The sequence below is a fragment of the Neodiprion fabricii genome, chromosome 4, assembly GCF_021155785.1.
Source record: "Neodiprion fabricii isolate iyNeoFabr1 chromosome 4, iyNeoFabr1.1, whole genome shotgun sequence".
Lineage (NCBI taxonomy): Eukaryota > Metazoa > Arthropoda > Insecta > Hymenoptera > Diprionidae > Neodiprion > Neodiprion fabricii.
The window spans coordinates 18,539,330-18,560,279 of NC_060242.1; the positions used below are offsets into that span (position 1 = coordinate 18,539,330).

The 20,950-nt window shown below is 37.3% G+C and overlaps 2 protein-coding genes across 2 annotated transcripts in view; one reads left to right on the top strand and one right to left on the bottom strand.

Annotated features, from left to right (window-relative positions):
* The first annotated feature begins 809 nt into the window (after window positions 1–809).
* LOC124180393 (elongation factor-like GTPase 1) overlaps window positions 810–20,950 on the top strand; it is a 104,062-nt gene continuing 83,921 nt past the window's right edge. The window contains exons 1-3 of the mRNA XM_046565851.1: window positions 810–3,976; window positions 4,716–4,838; window positions 5,215–5,363. Of these exons, the coding sequence (XP_046421807.1) occupies window positions 1,488–3,976; window positions 4,716–4,838; window positions 5,215–5,363 (2,761 nt within the window). The 5' untranslated portion in view covers window positions 810–1,487. The remainder of the gene's footprint in view (window positions 3,977–4,715; window positions 4,839–5,214; window positions 5,364–20,950) is intronic.
* LOC124180399 overlaps window positions 9,089–20,950 on the bottom strand; it is a 40,994-nt gene continuing 29,132 nt past the window's right edge. The window contains exons 4-6 of the mRNA XM_046565865.1: window positions 12,332–12,482; window positions 12,017–12,139; window positions 9,089–10,924 (exon numbers count right to left, since the gene is read on the bottom strand). Of these exons, the coding sequence (XP_046421821.1) occupies window positions 10,836–10,924; window positions 12,017–12,139; window positions 12,332–12,482 (363 nt within the window). The 3' untranslated portion in view covers window positions 9,089–10,835. The remainder of the gene's footprint in view (window positions 10,925–12,016; window positions 12,140–12,331; window positions 12,483–20,950) is intronic.

Genomic DNA, 20,950 nt, shown 5'->3' on the forward strand with positions numbered 1-20,950 from the left:
GGATTGTAATATTTTTGCTTTGAATATCGTAACAAGGAGAATTCTAACCGGATTTATGAAAGACACAAATGACAGAACCGACGTGTCTAATATTTAGACGTAATAGTTGTTCAGTCAATTCCACGATTTGCTCTTACGTTTTTCCAGAATTTCAAAACATATTCCTATAAGCGGTTTTACCTGCACTGTTTCTAAGATAAAGTTTTCATCCAGGGGTATTTTCAAGTCTTATGTAAGAAAGAATGCAAAGCTTTTTCACAACTGCCTGTTATTTTTCGTACACTGCTTATTTAATGTTAATTGGAAATCGTGAACAAATAACACAGGTCAACAAAATGTAAATTTTTGTTTTGGATTCATATTCAAATGAATAAATTTTGATTCTATAGATCGAATAATAACTAAAATCTTTATTTATTACTTATAAAGTTTGTTTTTATCTTTTTTACGTTGATAAATAACTCTTAATGTTTTCGATTGACGGTATATGCAGCAGGTAGTAGCGCGTTGAAATAAAAAACAAAATTTATCTCGTAAAACTATATTGTGATAATAGTTTCCAGTTACGTGGAAAAAATCAAAATTTGACATCTAGAACCTGGACTAAAAAATTGGTGTTGATCGGTGTAATCAGTCAGATTCCACATTTCGGATACAATTTGAACGGCGTTGGTTACCGCTAAAATTCGAACAAACGAAAGTCGGGCGAGAGTCAAGTATCGGTCGAGACAATCCCGACGTCTCGATTCGCCAAGACTCAGCGACTGTCAGCTGTTGTCAAGCGTCCGAAATTGCCATTCAAGTGTTCGAGTGATTCAAGGTTTATCTGCAGACGGAGTATCATGGCCGGCGTCGCACGGTGAAATTCGAGGCGCAGTTAAATTACGTCGCGATTCGGTTTAACCAGCGAGTGATTTTCCGGGTTTTCGGTGTTATCATATCCGCGAAATCTGAGCCGTCGATCTCTCACAAGCCCGAGTCTATTTTCGATGCAAAAAAGGTGAATAATATAGGTTGATCGAACCTAACCTCGACAGATTTGAACCTTCGTACAAGTGTCAGTCCCGTTTTCGTGTGCTCCTAAATCGGATATTCGATATTTCGGCAAGAAAACAAGTGTCAGAGTGAGGAAAAAGTGTTTTGGAATGAACGAAGCGTGAATCGGCCAACATCTTCGCGTCAAAGTTGCCGCTTCTAACCTCACAGTTCGCGATGATTTTCTCGCAACGTGCTAGCGCCCCGAGTGACGATTTTTATTATTTTGGCTATACGACGGTAGCTACGAATAACAACAGGAACTCTACTTTGATATTTTGATCGAACAGTAGCCGGGTAATTCACCGCTTGTGTTCCGTAGCTTTCTAACCTAAGCCTGATCTAATTTTACATCTCCCAATCCTTTACCCAATTAAATTAATTCCAGACCCAACCTAACCTTAGTTGGCCTACGTTAATCAAAACCTAGGGTCACAAATTATAGTATAAAAATGAGGCTCGTCAGTTCTGAGAAGCTTTCCATGCTGCAGCGCGACCCTGACAATGTCCGCAACATCTGCATCCTGGCACATGTCGACCATGGCAAAACAACGCTGGCTGACTCTCTTGTAGCAAGTAATGGAATCATATCTGGTAAGCTTGCCGGCAAGCTGCGATACCTTGACAGCAGAACGGACGAGCAGCAACGTGGCATAACTATGAAGTCGAGCTCTATCGCTCTCTACCACACTCAAAACGGACGTGAGTTCATTGTTAATTTAATAGACTCCCCCGGTCATGTAGATTTCGCCTCTGAAGTATCGACTGCGGTGAGGCTCTGCGACGGGGCGATAGTGGTGGTCGACGTGATCGAGGGCGTCTGTCCGCAGACCCGCAGCGCCCTTTCGATAGCCTACATCGAAGGGTTGAAGCCCATTCTAGTCTTTAACAAGATAGACAGGTTGATAACGGAAGTGAAATTGACGCCTCTAGATGCCTACGTTCACCTGATGCAGGTATTGGAGCAGGTGAACGCGGTCATGGGCGAACTGTTTGCAAGCGATGTGATGGAGCGCGAGGAAAAGGAGGAGGCTGCTAGCAGTGAGAGCCGTAACCTGAACGAGAGAGACCTGGCTGATTGGCAGTCAGCATTAGAGGATGCGGACGATTCTAATTTGTACTTTTCACCGGAACGTGGAAATGTTTTATTTGCCAGTGCCGTTGACCGCTGGGGATTTGGTCTAAAGGAGTTTGCCAAAATGTTTTCTGAGAAGCTGGGATTCAGTAAGAACGTACTGCTCAAGACACTGTGGGGGGACTTTTACATAAACAGTAAGACCAAGCGGATAATGAAGGGTGCTCAAGAGAAAGCTAAGAAGCCGCTTTTCGTTCAACTCATCCTAGAGAATATTTGGGCACTGTATGACACCGTCGTCGTCCGCAAAGACAAGGACAAAATAACATCCATGGTCGATAAGCTCCAAATAAAACTCACCACTCGGGACCTTAGGCACACCGACTCCAAGGCTCAGCTACAGGCGATTTGTTCGCAGTGGCTACCACTGGCGGAAGCCTGCCTCGATATCACCTGCGCTAATGTTCCCTCACCCAAGAATCTCACTAACGAAAAGATTGAACGACTCATGAGTGGGAATACCGACTTCTCTGCGCTTCCGCAGGAGACGCAGTTGCTGAAGGATGCTTTCCTGGCTTGCGACAGCTCACCGAACGCGCCTGTGATAGTGTTTATATCGAAGATGTTTCCAGTAGACAGAAAAACCCTGCCTGAAAACAAGTCCAAGCCTCTGACGCAGGAGGAGCTCGCTCAGAGGCGGGAAATCGCCAGACAGCGACACGCCGCTCAACTGGAGCAGCAAAAGTCAGGAATCACTGCGGTAACGGAAAAGACAGAGGCTTTGGACTTGGACAACATTCAAAAGCCAGTGGAGGAAATATCTGAAGATGCTTTGGTTGCTTTTGCCAGAGTTTATTCAGGAACGCTGAGTGAAGGTAGCGAGGTTTTCGTCCTTGGGCCGAAACACAATCCTGCATTGGCTCTGGAGCGCCTCAAGAGTGGAGAGGAAGTCGACGAGAGCACGGTGTTGAAAGACCTCAAGCCTGGCCGGCATGCGACCAAGGCAAAGATTGATCGGCTGTACCTCTTGATGGGACGAGAATTGGAGCCATTGGAGAGTGTGACAGCCGGTAACGTGGTGGGAATCGGAAATTTGGAGGACCATGTCCTGAAGACGGCAACTCTGTCCTCCACGATAGCTTGTCCCTCTTTTGCTGAGCTGACGTCATTGACGGATCCGATTCTGAGGGTGGCACTGGAGCCGAAGCACCCGAATGACCTCCAGAAGCTGATGAAGGGCCTGAAGCTGCTAAACCAAGCAGATGCCTGCGCTATTGTTCACATTCAGGAGACCGGCGAGATAGTTTTAAACACAGCGGGCGAAGTCCACCTTGAAAGATGTCTCGAGGATCTTAAACTGCGCTATGCCAAAGTCGAGGTGAACGTTTCGGAGCCGATAGTTCCGCTTAGGGAAACCGTTGTCCCTCCGCCCAAGGTCGACATGACCAACGAGGTGATAGAAAAGAAAGAGCAGGAGAGCAGTCTCGAGTCTTGGACCGCTAACAGGCAATGCAGCTTCGAAATTGACGCGAGGCCACTTCCGGATGAGGTGACTAAGACGTTGGAGAAATACGTCGACCTCATCAAGCTGCTGGATCGGCATGTCGAGAGGCTTGGCAAGGAGGTCGAGGATGTTAACACGTCTACCGAATCCTTGGTTCTTCCAGAACGAACCCAGAAAGCCGTCGATTCTTTCAAGGCTGAGCTTAAACTCGCATTTCAAGAGGGTGAAGAGGAACTGGACCTCAGAAAGATTTGGTGCTTTGGACCGAAGAAATGTGGGCCAAATATGCTTGTCAATGAAACCAGTTATGAGAGGAAGCCATTCTGGGAACGACAGGCTAAATCTAATGATCCTAGAGCTGCGTGAGTAGGCAGTGATTTTTTTAATTACATTATTTATAAATATTGTGGTTGGCGAGTAATGTTATTAAGCTCAACTTCATGCATATTCAGGAAAAATTGCTGCGTGTCGCAACTCTGAGATTGTATGAAATTCAGCAAACTGTTAAAAAGCAAATCATATTCGTATTTTGGGAATCTAAAATCTTCAAAGTAGTTGTAGAATTACTAAATAATAATTTTTCTCTCTCTTCATGTTCCATTATGTTAACGTTACTAATTTTAATATGGTGATGATTTTTCACTTTTAAATCAACAGTAATGCAGAATAATGACGCAATACTTACCCTGATTCTGATTTTACCATTTCAATCAAGTTCTCGATCAAACAAATTTTTGAATCAATTACACATTCAATCAACAATTACTTTGGTTAAGTGTAATTAAAAATAATTCAATTGCATATTACTTTTTACGTTTCCATTTGAATATGAATTTAGATACGTACAATTTTCAACTTCGTTTATGATTTCGTTTGCGACTAGATTTCAAAGGAGCCAGATATTTGGTAACTCCTTTCATGCAGATTGATATTCGATTATCAAGTCAATGGAACACCTTAGCTTGCTTGTTATTTTAAGTCAGTTTTTCTCACTATTGTACCTCGTTGGTATTTCGCTGGCTCGCTCATGGATATATCACTTCAAAATACTTCTCTGTTTCAAATCCTCAAGCAGTAATTTGAACTACTGTCGGTAAACAGGTACGACAGCAGCATCGTAAACGGCTTTCAACTTGCCACGCTGGCTGGGCCGCTTTGCGAAGAACCAATGATGGGCGTATGCTTTGTGCTTAAAAAATGGGAGCTCCACGACACCGCGTCTGGGTAAGTTTTTAGTTATTTGGTACAAAAGAATAGATCGAAAGTTCAAGAACATGAAAAAACGAAACTACAATCAGTGTGCAGAAGAAATTAAGCGATTTCAACCTTCCGATGAAACTATATAGAATTTCACACAGATCTTTAAACTCTTGAGTTTTCTGATTAAAAAGACATCCAGGGAAAATAACTGGATATGAAGTGCTCATCTCTTTGAATTTGAAGTTCGATCGATCAAACTTGATAAAAAACTCGACTCAGCATTAGTTCTGGATTTCAACAATAAATGAATTTGTTCTGACCAAACTGTTGATACGATTCTTATTTCTTGTACAAAACGTATTCTCATCTACAAACTTTCAATATCTGATATTATTCATAGCGACGGAGGAAGTCAAAGTCAAGGTCACTTGGGAGGTCAGCTTATGTCAGCCTGCAAGGAAGCCTGTAGACGAGCACTCAGCCTGCGCAGACCTCGACTAGTTACCCCGATGTATTCTTGCAGTGTCCTGGTCAACTCGGACGTTCTCGGTGAGTTGAGAAACAAAATTTTGGTCTATTAGTAGAAGCAGGCCATTCACTCAAGTCTTCAAAAGTGATCGGGGCCAAAAAATTTAGGAGATAGACAATGGGTGAATTATTAAAAAAATTTTGTCTAAGGGAAAATACACGGTTCGGGGAGAAAAAGGATAAAAATAACTAAGAATATAGTAGACGTGATGTATAATAAAATAGTTCCGAAGGATAAAAAAGTTTATTATAATTTCGTTGCAAGCAGTTTTTACCGAAGCTAGCATATCGGTGAACGAGAATCTCAATTCTCACAGTATATTATGTACGACATACAATACTTTAACATTGAAATCTTTTATTACTTTATTCAGAATTAGTGAATAATTTTCAATGTGATAAAATAATCGAGGGGCCAGAAAAGTTCGTGAATTTCTTGGTTCTGAAATATTTAGATAATATTTAAGGGATTTTCACTTCTTATGATTGAACTCTTGACCTGAAAATTTGTGGAAGTTGATTGTTTTGAATTGACTCACAAAATTACTGTACTTGTGAACTAACACCGAGGGTGTCGGGCCTCCGGATCTCAGATTTTCCTGAGACTTCTAGAAGTATTTCTTTGACATCCCGTCTTCACAGCATTCCTTTACTCGATGGACAGTTTCATTATGTTATTTCACAATTATATTTGATACTTTCCAATTGGATTGAGATTACCTGTTTAAACCTGAAAATACAAGATTTAATCATCGAAGTTTTGTTGTTTGATAATAAGAATAAATAAATTCATTTTATTCAACATTAATAGCCTCTCTAAGTCCGATGTGCGCGATTTAAGAGCAAACAGAAGCCAAGTATAGTGTTGCACACTGTTTTTTGAAAGTGCATGCATAACTTCAAGATGAAACAAATTAAAAACCTCCACAAGATGACGTGTTACAATATTTTGCCTTCGGTTGCTTCCATTGTTTGTTAATTATTGCTCGTCGAACTTCACACTCATCAAGTAGCTCAAAGAATTTCGTCATAATTCCTTTTTGTTGCTAATTCTTCAATTCCACACAAGCTCCAGCCAACGCCTGTAAGGCAACATGTACAACGACGCATTCGCTATGAATTTCAATACTCTTATTCCTACAGCATCCGATAACCTACAAGTAATTACAAAGCATCAATTTCGCTATAAAATAATATCGATACTCACAGTACAATCAATTCCATCTCAACTACATGGATCATTGTGATGAATTATTTCAAAAAGTTCTACTTATCGATTGTCATGGTGCTCGTCCGGTTGGGTTACGTGAGGTTATGTGATGTTATGGTAAACCATCTTCCTTTACAAAACGATGGTCTTCCACAGCTCAACTTCTTAACCAGAAGCCTGGTAATTATTACAACTATTGTAAACAGTTTTCTCTATTTACTATCGATTTGCAATACGCCGATGTGACACTGCTGTGTGCCACAAGCTTGAAACGTGTTCTGCTTTTCTACATCAATGTCAACGAATCGAAAATATCGGCATAGAAATCGCAAATATCGACGAAGCAGCATCCGTTTGAAAGATCTCGACGGATCGATATCGATCATCGCATGCGTATTCTGATGCGCATGAGCAGAACTCATTCCGTCACAGCGACCCATTACGAACTGATCGAAAACAGCGAAAACTATTCTTTCAACAGTCATAATAATCATTAGGCATCTGATTAACAAGTTGAGCTATGGCAGACCATCGTTTAAGGGCCATGATTCGTCAGAAACGTACATAACCTCACATAATCTAGCCCGACAAGCACCGTAGAAATACGAGTAGATGTTTTTGTAAATAATTTAATAGAAAGTAGTTGAGATGGAATTGATTGTACTGCTAGTATTTGATAGTGAAACTGATGCTTTGTGTTCACTTGTAGATTTTGGGATGCTGCGCGAGTAGGAATATCGGAATTCATAGCATATGCGTTGTTAAATATTTCATATTGCCTTGCAAGCGTTTATCGGGACTCGTGTGGAATTGGAAATTTGTAAGTATATGCGAATGGGACAAAATATTTCAACGACCGCCTGCTTTTCGTACGACTAATTGATAACGAAAAGGAATTTGACGAAATTCTTTGAGCCATTTGGTGAGTCTGAAATTCGACAATCAATAACTAAAAAAGAGTCAAATTAGCTGAACGTAAAATATTGTAACGCGTTGGCTTGTGATAGTTTTTGATTCGCTTCGCCTTGAAATTATGCATACACTTTTACAAAACAATTCAATCATAAAATCTTGTATATTCAGGTATGAACAGATTTTTTCGAATCAAATGGAAAGTATCAAAAATAATTGTTGAAAGACATATAAAATTGCCTATCGAGTGAAGGAATGCTCGTGAGATGGAATTATACATCAGAAGCTTCATATTTAGGGTAAAGAAGCACTCCTAGAAGTTGCAATAAATTCCGTGATTCGTAGGCCCGACACTTTTCTTGTGACTTAAATATGGCTGGGTTAACCCATTCAGTCATAGTGGGACCGCTACGGTCCCACCTTTTAAAAAATCACCTCAGAGCTCTAGTATTGAACCAAGGCCTCTCACAATACGTATCTAGGGGTTTTTTGAGTCGCTGAGCACGAATATGAGGTCAAATTTTGAAAATTCAAAATGGTGGATCCGCTATAGTCGATCCAATTGGGCAATGTGATAATAAAAATTTCAATCACGTAAAATCTTAATTTATCAGGAATATTCCTTTAAATATACATTAGAAATAAATATTTCAGTTAATTTGTGATGAAATTTGAGATAATTAAAATTCGTGGTTCCTTATCATTATCATTGATATATATATGTGCGTGCGTGCGTCATAATAGGAATATTGAAAAAAAAACAAGTAGAAGAAAAAAACAATAAAAAAACACAAAACACGAAAGAAAAAACACACAAAAAAAACACGAAAAATAAAAGAAAAAACAGAAAAAAGCAACAAAAAACACACAAAAAAGTGGAACTAGATGCTCTCCACGTCCTCGTCGTGAGTTCCGGGTAGGGCTAAGAGAGATACACGAATATAGACAAAGAAAGATAAGATAGCATTTGCCATCTTGGATTTAGAAATTATGAAGTTATGACTTCAGATTCGTGATCAGCCATTCCAAAATCCCCCAAATGACTAAATTCAGGCCAAAATATTGAGCAGAAAGATATAAGATATAAAACTTGACGTCCACCATATCGGTTCCGCCATTTTGAATTTCGAAAATCTAATGCCAGATTCATAATCAGCGACCCCCAAAACCTCGCAGTACAAAGTTTTAGAAGAATTAATAAGTATTTCGAATTTCACGTCCGTCATATTGGATCCACCATTTTAAATTTTGAAAATCTAATGCCAGATTCGTAATCAGCGACCCCGAAAACCCCTGACCACAAAGTTTTAGAAGAATTAATAAGTATTTGGAATTTCACGTCCGCCATATTGGATCCGCCATTTTGAATTTTGAAAATCTAATGCCAGATTCATAATCAGCAACCTCCAAAACCTCTGAGTACAAAGTTTTAGAAGAATTAATAAGTATTTGGAATTTCACGCCCGCCATATTGGATCCGCCATTTTGAATTTTGAAAATCCAATGCCGGATTCGTAATCAGCGACCCCGAAAACCCCCGAGTACCAATTTTCATCGAAATCGGTGCAGATGAAAAATGCATGACTGAAAGTGTTAAAGAACGAGAAAACATTATTGAATTATTGTCGTTTTATTTACAAATATGACAATTATACTCTTGAATTAATGTGTTTTTCTTTCTTGTTCCTCAAATGTGATATCAGAGCTACAAGTTACAGCTACCAGGATACATAAATTCATATACGTTAAAGTACAATAATTAATAGTACTAGGGAATAGTGAAAATATTTGTTTAAACATCGTCATGGCTATAATTATGCTTGACAGATGAGTGAGTATACGATGATAATAAATATTATGCGTTTAATGAACATTCGCAATAGGAATAGGGCATAGATTGAGGATGAATCGGCCGGGTCGACTGAAATATCAAATAATCAAAAGTTGGGAAAAGACAGAAAAAAGAACTTTGAAATTTACTGGAGTCTGGCGCTTTTGAACCAGTTATAACGGTTTTACGCTAATTTTTTTTTATCATAAGGATCTTCCGAGATCGATTGAACAAAATTTTGGAAACATCTGTAAAGTGAGATCGATCTGGTTAGGAAGAAAAATAAGTTCAAAACGTTAAAATCTGATGAAAACAGTCAGAGAACGTCCACTCTCAACTTTCCAATTATAGAATATTTTCTCAAATCGTTGATGCATTAGCTTGCGTGTTGTCCAATTTTCTCTGAATCATTTCTTCCACACAGTGAAAATATTATTTTATTCACGTTCGTCATCATTGGCGCAAGTATATATAACATTGCTGCAGTTTTTTTTTTTTTTTTAACGGTTTTTCTTCTTTTCCTAACCTTCGATTTGAACCGTACAGCCTTGAATAAAAAAGCTCGCTCGAGTCTCGCGCCAAGTATTCAATCACGTGATCAAGTCTCAATTCCTTTCGGCGCAGATGATCGTGCGCATTGTAATGATCGAATGCAATCCATCAGGCAAAATCCTAAACAGATAACATTTCCTTACGTACGCCATAATGCCTAGATGCATCGGAAGCATGACCGATCAGAATATCGAGGCGCTTTGTTCGAGGGATCGTTAAGGCTCTGCAGTTATGCCGCAGCACCTATGCAGGCATCTGCGATCAGTGACCCTATATGTATCTCGAAGCTTCGCGATGCCTTCTTGCAGCCGTAAATTATTTCCATTCTGCCAGCCACGACGACCCCGCGTTAATCTTAAAGATCGCCGTCCATAATACATAACGCGTTAAAATATTATCCCCGGTCAATTACGCGGCTAATGATTAATTAGCGTGACTAAGGGAACGGAGGGGAAAACGGATACAGGGTAAAGGAGAGGAGGAGAAAGGGTCGTTGTTCCGTGTCGAGTTTTTTTTTTTTTTTCTTTTTCTTTTCTTTTTCTCTTTTTTTTTCTTTCCTATAATTGTGGACGCGCCGAGACGTCGCCTTTCCGCCGCATGTCACGCCTATAACTAATACTTGTACTAAAAACTACCTTCTTGATAATTATATATAATTATATGATATTACATACGAGACGTAAATAAATAACGTGAATTATTATATCTGTACGTGTATAAATATTTGCGTGAATGATGAAAGGGAAAGAGAGAAAAAATAAATTATATAGGTATCGCCTTATAACCTGCTCTTTCTTGTATCGCCACAAGTTTTTCTTATTCCGAACACGCGGTTTCCGTGTAGTATAAAAAACAGAAAAAAAAAAAAATATATTGAACGTGGTAATTTAAACAGTTATTTAATTTCCAACGAGGAAAGGGCATCGTATTACTATTATATAATATATGGCTGTATGCGATGTAGATATGTTCTTTGCATCGGCCATCATCAGCCTTCCAAGGCAGCTTTCATTAGCTCGGAAACCTTGTGCCACGGAAATACTGGCTTTGAGACAGTAACGTCCTCTGTCATGAGGTCTGTAACAGAAATAAACGGTTTTTGGACGTTGGATAATGTGTTTTTTGAAAATTTTTACTGTACAGTGGATCACAGGCCATTCCATGATAAATCGCCCATTTTTCAACTTCACACTTTTTAATTTATTTGAAATTTTTTAGACGGTATCAAAACCTCCAAAACACCCCAGTTTTTCTCTTTTCCTTTTCTGTTCTTCGTGCGAAAATATTCGGTAACGAATAAAAATGCAATAATATGAAAAAGTACGAAATTTTTCTGTTCGTTCCTTTTTAAAACTCGAAGACTTTTCAAAAATTGCATTCTTCACCTCGATCACTTTAAAATCAGTTCTCTAATGAAATCATACTTTTCTTCTATTTTTTTATATCAGTTTAAAATTTTCAATCTTCTACCAATTTAAAAAGAATTCTGAACAATATGATATCTTGTAGTTCTATAAGGCCAATTTCATAACGGTATTATTTTTCATTCACTTTCCAGGGCATTTCGAAAATTTTTATTATTTCAGAAATCTCCAAGTGATTCGAAAAATAAAATACAAAAAAAAAAAATTGCAACAATCGGGGTGTGAAAGAAAATCCTTGCGGATTATTTTTAAATTCTTGATACGTTTTAAATTCGAAATCGTATTACGAAATGAAACAATATACGATCCCATTAAAGAAATGATGTTTCAAATTGTGATCGTAATTTTTTTCGAGAGTTTGAAAACAACGTAATAAACTGTAAAAAGACTTGCGTGATGAAAATGAAACGAAAAGCAGTTCTAGTGGTGTTTGAGAGGTGCTATGAAAAATCAAACAACCTTGGCCTTTAGAGACCCTGTATGCCGTCTCACTTAAAAAACTTTCAACCAAATTAAAAATGGTGAAACTTTATCAATAACCGGTGACTTGGCATGGTCTGCCACTTTACGTTTACTGAATAATTAAACCCAAAGACTTTCTGTAAGTTTTTCTTTTTACACGTTAAACGATACCTGCATCCTGATCATATTACGGTTTCATTCCCTTATTCATTTATTCATTTGTTTAATTTTCACTCAATCCTCTCACGTCTAATAATAACGAGTTCAATTAAAAGTTACATACCCAGTAAACTGCGAGTGTAGCGCAATGGGCGACCTCTGCGATTTCCCTGGACGCACATCATGCCGTATACTCGGATGCCGGGAACACTCGCGTACATCGGCTGATCGTGGCTCATAGGGCCTTCTTCTCGAGGTAAAAGAAAGAAAAAAAACAACGTTGTCAAAAAAGTCGGTAAAAGGATACCAACAAAAATTACTAGAAAGGAACGTAACCACAAATTTACATGTGGTTACAGACGTTGGTCGTGGATACATCGCGTGCCATGCTTCGAGGTTTTTAAGAAAGCGATCGTAGATATTAAATGACGAAACTTACCCAGGATATTGGTGTCTGGGCACCGACATATCACGAGGTAATGGGATTTTCCTGTTCTCACGTTTTGCAACGCGAGGAGAGACCAGTCTTTCGGTGCTCTGCATTCCCTCATATCAGCCACCGGCTCACACGTCTTTACAAGCGTTAATGCCTGGAACAAAAAACGGTATCGACAATAATCGACGATGTTCTTTGCTCTTAATTGAACTCGAATTTTTAAAAAAAAACATGTCGTTTATTGTCACCGTGACTTGTTTCACATTTTACGGAAATTTGTCTCGTTTTGAGATCAAACAATGCGAAACTCTTGGTGTTTACGAACTCTAAGCTAGCGATGTCGCCTTCCGAAACGTGTAATTTTTACGTGGATAAATGACTGCAAACATCGTTCGGAATCTGTTGAAGTGTTTTCAGAAATTTCGTGAAATATTTCGTGCATTGAAAAATTTTATTTGTTACAGTAACTAGGAAAATTCAGTAAAAATAGGCATCGGTGAAAAAACTGTTTGAATATTGTTGGAATTACGAAAAACTAGGCACGCGTAACCATTTTGCAATATTGTCGATCCGTTTTTGGTAATTGCAACGCAAATTCAGTTTCTGAGGTTTACTCTACTTTTTTAATTTACTAAGGCTTTAACGTCAATTTATTGTTGCACAAGCATTAAATTTTCGCAACAGTTGCGAGAAAATATAGCAACAGTGATCGTAATGAGAAAGAATAGTAACGGATAAAACTAATTTTCATCTCGTACCTAGAACTATATTTTTCGATTGTGGTGAAAAATGAAAATAGTTAAGGACTGAGCGGTAACTGGAACTGAAAATTTCTCTCAGTGTGCTGAAATCTTGCAAAGTCTGTTAAATTCTGGTGAAATCTTGAGAAACAATCTCAAATCCCTGAAATCTTCTAAGTCACATGAAATCCCTAAAGGCATAAATAAAATTGCTGTGACATAACTGAAATGTCTGAAATCTAAGATCACGTATAATCCCTCAAATTTTACGACATCTTTCGAAATCCTTTGAAAACTTGTAAAATCTTGTGACTTCACCTTGAAATTTTTGAAATTCTTTAAAATCCACAGCAATTCTTTGCAATCTTACGACATTGCGCGATCTTGAAATCTGTCATACGAACAAACCGATGAGCGGTCAACCCCTTTTTATAGTTACGTTTTACATCTCGATCTGTTTTTTCAGTGTCGCGATGAAACGGTACAGGAAGAGAAGTTATACTGGTATAATAAATCCACATGTACATGGTGGTCAGCTTGGCAAGCTAGTACAGCAGGGTATGGGAATGTTCGACCTGGTTTCCGGTATTTTAGCCATTGAAAATACGGTTCTTGGTTACAGTATAGCAGGCATGTATACGAAACGCCGCAACCGGTTCTCGACTGCAAAGCTACGGCAACAACGAATAATAATATAGGCATATCCGATTTGCGAGAGAACCTAGGAGAAAGAGGAGGCACGGCCTTCGTGGCTGCACATGCCCATCGGTCTCTTTGGATATGAGATACCTCGGCATCCCAGCATCTCTAATCCAGATCTGCGAATTTTCTCTTTACGAACGAGCCGTGTCCTGAGTCGATTATTTTTCCAATTTTCAAACGTCTTGGAACGTTTCGTTAAGAATTTGGCTTTTTTTGAAGAGGTTAGGTGCACTGAGAGAAATTTCTAGTTCCGGTTACCGCTCAGTCCTTGACTATTTTCATTTTCTACCGCAAGCGAAAAATATAGTTCTAAGTAAAAAATCAAAATTAGTTTTCCAGCTGTTACCGGAAAGTCTAGTATCCGTTAATATTCTTTCAATTGCGATCACTGTTGCTATATTTTCTCGCAACTGTTGCGAAAATTTAATGCTTGTGCAAGAATAAATTGACGTTAAAGCCTTGTTTGACTAAAAAAGTAGAGTAAAGCTCAGAAACTGATTTTGCGTTGCAATTACTAAAAAAGGATCGACGATAGCGCGAAATGGTTAGGCGTACTTCGTTTGTCGTAATCCCAACGATATTCAAACAGTTTTTTTAACGATACATGTTTTACCGAATTTTTCTAGTTACTATGAAAAATGAAATTTTTATCAGTGTGGTCAAATATACGCATTATTCTCGTTTATTTAATCATGAGATAGTCTTAGATCGAGTATTTATAAAATTATTGTAATCGTAAGCTACAAAGATCTATTTTAAAACGTGATAATAGAAAATTCTGGAATTATTTTAAACTGCTTCAAAGTTGTTCAAAATCTAGTAGACTGGTTCGATTTCACTACCACGGATAGAAGACTGTTTTCTGCAAACTGATTGACAAAAAGTTTCTCTTTTTTTTCAGTAGCCAAATGAATATTACACATTTGTTGATCGTAATCGATATCGGTTCAACGTTACAAAATAAAATATTCAATCGTGCCAATGTAATGAAAGAAAAATTGTTTCGCAATCAGTGAATTTTCAGAATACCGTCTTGTGAATAAAATGAATCATCCTACAGTAAAAACCAACGATCCAAAATCAATAAACGATATCTAAACTCTGGTTAGAGAAATAATTCAAGCTTTCTAGGACGGAGTATCAATAAATACTTTATAAACGAATATCTCATAATCAAATTAACAATAAATATTGACTTTCATTTCACCAGCTTTTTTATAAAGATCGATAGACTTTTATTGAAGATTTTCACGTCTCCTTAAAATATTTAGGAATTCTCATGTATCTCATAATTTTTTTTTCATCGCCGAGTAACGTATCGCTCGTTCAATTTTAATTAATAGGATTTCATTTTCCACTCGCAAATGCAGGATTCTCTTCAAATCGGTAAAGGCGAATTTCTTTTTCACTATTTCTCAGTTAATTAAAGATAAAAGAAAAAAACGTACAAAAGTCCGATCATTAAAATTGACACACATGCAATGATTTGTTCCATAAAGTAGAACTTTATTGAAAATTCGATTCAGGCGTTTTGTAGAGAATCTTTGCTAAAATGAAACGAGTTCTAATCAATAAAAATTAGCCAATATTATTTAACTCACGATTTTTCATAATCTTTTGTGTTAACCATTACGAAAAAAGAGAAACGTATATTCTTCTAAATTTCGATCGAATCGTCGACATTAACTTGAATGTTTCTTAAAAATTTCTAACAATTCATCTTTCGTTACGTTATTTTCGCGTGTCTGAAATTTCGATACATCGGCCATTCTAAATTTTGGCCCCCACCCATAACTGAGAGTTCTCTCAGCACAAGAAAAAATATTGTGTTTTTAATTTCTGTGTCGAGTTTCCTTGGTTAAGAAATAACCAAAAAAAAAAAAAATAGAAAATTTAAAAAAACAATCCGTACGAGGCCAATTTCTAAACTTTCTTTAATTTCGAAGAGATAATGTATGAAAGTGAATTTAAAAAAAAAAAAAAAATCGCAGAATGTACAGTTTGATGCATATTTCCATTACATCCCAGGAGGAAAGATGAGGAGTTAAAATTATTTTTCATCGAAAACAATTCGTCCGCAAGTTCATTTTTTGCCTGCATCTAGATACCTAGGAAATGTGGCGTCAGGAAATAACAAGCGTTAATGACATCGTGTCGTCGAACGGTTTGCATAATAATGCCAAATGGACAAGGATTAATTTAAAACGATATTCCATCCCTCCCCTCCTCCCGTTGGCTCAGGGGACTCAAGAGTTTTACCGTTAACTTGACCGTAAACCTTCCAACTTTCTGGTTTTACGCCCGTTGACAACAATCACTCGAGACTGTAATTCCACCGACTAACAATATATATATATATATATATATATACACACAGACAGTCAACAACCGAAATTAATCAACCGACTAATTCCAGACTTTGAATCGTTCGGATTGTTCTTGCTGGTCGTGTTATTATCATTATTTTTAGCTCTTCGTCATCCGTTATCAGGTCGTTGAACAAAAAGTTGCTGGGTTTTTTTTATTGGCAGTAAAGGAAAAGATGCAAGAAATTCTGTATTAGACAACTTGACACTTAGAATTGAAGAGAAAAAAAATCTTCTCTTTTTTTTTTGATGTAGTAAACACTGACGCTATTATGGCAATTCTCGTTTTGTCAATTGGAATCTTATACGTTTGTATCATCTTCAGACTTTAGATGATCGGTTAATTTGCACTTGACTGCGATGCACTGCAGATGTGAATATTTGAATAATATCATTCACTCGTAGTGTATTCTCAAAATTATGCGTGAAAAAACTTGGATTTTAATATCGGTGAAATCCTGGAATATTCAAGGAATTTGAAATATCAAAGGCGAAGTAGTTCTCAGGAAATATTGTTGACTTGAAGTATTAATATTACAGTATATAATATTATAGTATTCGTTTAATCGAAAAAAAGATCTTTTCTTTTTATTTGAAAAGAGCAATGGAATGTTTACATGAAAGGTAAAAAAAAATAACGTTTCGCGTAACAAAATGATTTTCGTTTTACATTTTTCTTATTCGACCTACGTTTTTCCAGCTGCACTGAGAGAAATTTCTAATTCCTCTTTTACCGCTCAGTCCTTAACTATTTTCATTTTTTACCACAAAATATAGTTCCAGGTAGAAAATGAAAATTAGTTTTCTAGCTGTTACCGGAAAGTCTAGTATCCGTTATAGCGCAAAATAGTAACTTGAACCTCGTTTATCGTAATCCCAACAATATTCAAACAGTTTTGTTTAACGATACCTCTTTTACTGAATTTTTCTAGTTACTAAAACAAACGAAATTTTTCTCAGTGTGGAAAGTAAAAACAGAAAGAAAAAAGTTATCCAAAGAGTACTTTAAACAAGATATTTGACTGATTAAAATGCCTCTCAATGCCTACAAATATTTCGTAAAATCAATGCGTTATTATCTGCTAAAGGTTGACGGAGAGAAAAAAATCATTTCTCGAGAATTTTATTTCTTATCTTCAGATCGACACAACAGTTTCCTTTTCTCAATTCTGCGGTATTGAAACTCATCTGGCGATATCGATGAAGTATTTTTGCTGCTACTGCAGTTAAGAGTTACGGAAGTGCAACTATCTCGGTAATTCTTTGAACCGATGTTGTCACACCGGATGAAAGTGAATGCACGCACGCGAGTTTCTTGCTTGTATACTTACTTACTTACTTATATACTCGTTTCCGCTTCTTTAACCTGTATCGCATTTTTAATGCCAATTTATAGTACGGGATAAAGATTTTGATATATGTGTGTCGTATTAAACGTGTATATAATATATATACAAGTGCATCTGTGTATCTTGCTAAATTATCGCGGATGAAAGAGCTTGAGAAATTCTCTACAAGTTACGGTAATTCTTTTTTTTTTTTTTTTTTTATTCCGTCTCGCTCTTCGAAAGACTTTGTTTTTTTTTTTCTAATACATATTTTTGCCGATTTCTGTGAGAGTCGAATTACACAAACTGTGCAATTACGTTGTTACGTATTTATATAGCCAATCAGCTTATTTAATGTGATAGAAATTTTCCTAAATCTGGATCTGAAATCTTCTGCTTCGGTAATGTAAAAATGAAGAAGAATTTTAGAACGCTTTTCGTAACCATTATACGTGATCATTTCACGGTTTTTCGCACAGCGTATCCGTAAAAAAATCTGATGAAATTACAGATCTTAAATCTCAAAGGACTTTTCGTGGGCAGTCTTGTGTAATGAAGTTTTTTTCTTCTTCTGTTCCGATTCCTCCAGAATGGAAATTTTCAAACGGTTTTAATTACTTGTCGTACGGATATTGAAGTGATTCTTAATTAACCCCGCGATTGGAACATTTTAATATAACGGCGTTCGGAAACTTGGCCTATATTTTTTTAATACGAATTATAATTTAATCAACGGTATAGTACAGTAATGTTGGTATAATTGGGTGAACTATGAATGACAAAAAACAAAGTATGCTCTACATCAATGCCAATTATGTACTACTTTAATTCTCTAACAAGTACTGCTCGATTATTATTTCCATGATGCTCGAAAAAAATATGAAGAATCTTCTGACACACGCGTGTTGAAGAGCCTCAAATGAAATTTGATTCTCGCATTTTTTCTTGACCAGCTAGATTTGGAAATTCAATATTTAATCAAGTTTTCACATCTTTTTGTTCCCTTAGACCTTAGAAAGTCGTTCCTAGGCCACGTTACCACTTTGGGGGAGCACGGGGGGTTAAAAAAAAAGTTCAAAACTGGTAACTAAGTACATGTACGAGCCTTCAAAAGGTCGACTTTGGTCCGCAATTTTAAACAAAAGGCACAGAAAATTCTGATTTTGATTTTGATCCCAGTTTATGGCTACTCCAATGTAAAAAAATGCCTACATCATTTTTGAACGACAATTTCGTTATTTGCACTGTTATATCCATTATAAGTACCCGCTCAGGATTACTTTGAAAAATTTCGCAGATAAGCTGGAAAAGTGTGTGTGTTTTTTTTCCCCTCCATGTTATTCAAACGAAAAATGTCACATACTTCGAGGCAGACTTGAGCTAAAAATTTAATACTCCGATAGGATATCTTGTACGGTAAATAATAATGTTCTTTCTTCGTTCAGTGTGGCAAAAAAAAAAAAAAACATGAGGGCTTCTAGGGTAAAAAAATAAAGCCACACAAATTAATTTTTTTATACCGGAACCTCGACCGAATTTGTTGGCTTCATTTTTTTTACCCTATAACCTCGATCCGCGCCACTCTGATGATTTTTTGGCGTTATTGTCACACATATCGGAAGACTCTGTAATTTTTTCAGCAAGAAAAGGGTCCTTTAGAATAAAAAAAAAATTTCTTCCTTTTTTGGTAAAGAATCAGCGTTACCGGAACGTCAAAATTTTTTCAAAAATTCCTCTCGAAAGCTAACAAAAAACTAAAACTTTCATGTAGAGTCATTTTTTTTTTCACTTACTTCCAAGTTTCCGAGATATATTCATTTGAAAAAAAACGGCAATTTCTCAAATAATGAATCAAAAAATCTGAAAAAATTCACATAGAGTACCTTTTAGTAGTACTTTGATGTAACCAATTATGGGGCGGATCTGAGATGGTCGAAAAAAAAGTGGCCGAGTAGACGGAGAATCCCTCATATGTCCCTAATTTAAAATAGCCCGGTGAGAAGTGGGCGGTATTCCACATCTCGATCAAATGCCATATACACGCGATGTAACATTTTCTCGAACGGCGTGTCTACGATAGATACGCACGCGTTTCCGCTATTTGTTTGCAGTTGCCTTTCATCCGTAAGCTCGCGGTCTCTGCGGAAAAACCGGTTCCTAGATACTCATCTCACATTTTACCCCACAAATCGCAGGCGTCCAACTATACGGTGAACGCGTTGCGGCCCGCAGCAGGGGGAGGTCCTGAATACATCCTATCCAGGAATCGTCTAGGCATGCTATACCTATATCTGTGCGGGTAGTTAGTCGAGTGAAGGTAATCAGGAGGCGGAGGTAATTGCAGGAGAGAGAGAGAGAGAGAGAGAGAAAGAGAGCGGGGTGAAAAAATCGTTCACCAATGACAAAAGAACAAAAAACCGACCAACACCGCCTATAATGTTCGTGATAATCCCGCGTCCGGTAATTTTCTATTTGCCTCTGAAGCAGCCCCGATGATATGCACCAGATATTGTCCTAATGCTCTGGCTCTCTGGCTCGTGACCGGCAAAGTTCTTTTTTGGTTGCAGAGATTTTTAGAAACAGGCTCATGGCCCGTATCCGCTTGCTCCACATCCCTAGATATCTGATTTACGATCCTGCCGGGATATGTTATAGCGGAATTTAGAAATCTTTCATCGTTTTATCTTATCTCGATTTACTTGGCTGATTTTGCGCTGTTTCCAATGGTTTTGTCAACCTCTTTTTGGTTTTTCTTTCTCGGTTTATATCGTTTTCATTTTATGGACGGACGGAATTTCTTCCGCGTTTTATTACAGGGTATAAATTTTTGGACAAAAATTATTGTAAATAGCCGAATGAATTGCGTGAACTGAATCAAGCAATCGAAAAAATGTAAACCAGTGTTAACGATTTATATCTGTGGTTCGTTTTACAAATATTTAATTATTTTTCATACTAAACGATCTATGTTCTACTTCAATTTTTCTCGATTATACGTTAGAATTATATTATAAAGTATTTTCTTGAAGTCAATTAGCTGAGAGTATGGTTGATACTTGAGCGTTTATTTACAAGATATCTAGAGTGCGAAAACGTGGACAAAATTTTCACAGAAGTGAAGATTATTTCGAATAATTTTTGGTTTATTTTTTTCAAACTGAAAGTTTTCTACTTAAAATCAATGTAGGTAAAAACTCGTCGTCAGTCGCTCTCGTTGGTTGTAGTTCAGAATATTTTCCACCAAGTTGCGGCGTTACAAACTTTCGTAACAGTCATATAAACTTACGTCGTGCTTTGCAATGAAAATCAGCTTTTCTGCTTTTCACCGAAAAAGATCCTCAAAAGTAAAAACTTATTCACGGCTGAGAAGGCTTGGGTTGAAAAAAATTCAATTTAGTTTCGAATACATGTAACTTGCGTGAAAATTATTTAATTAAATCTACGGCAGAAGTTTGAAACGTTACAACTTTGTCTCGAAAAACAGTC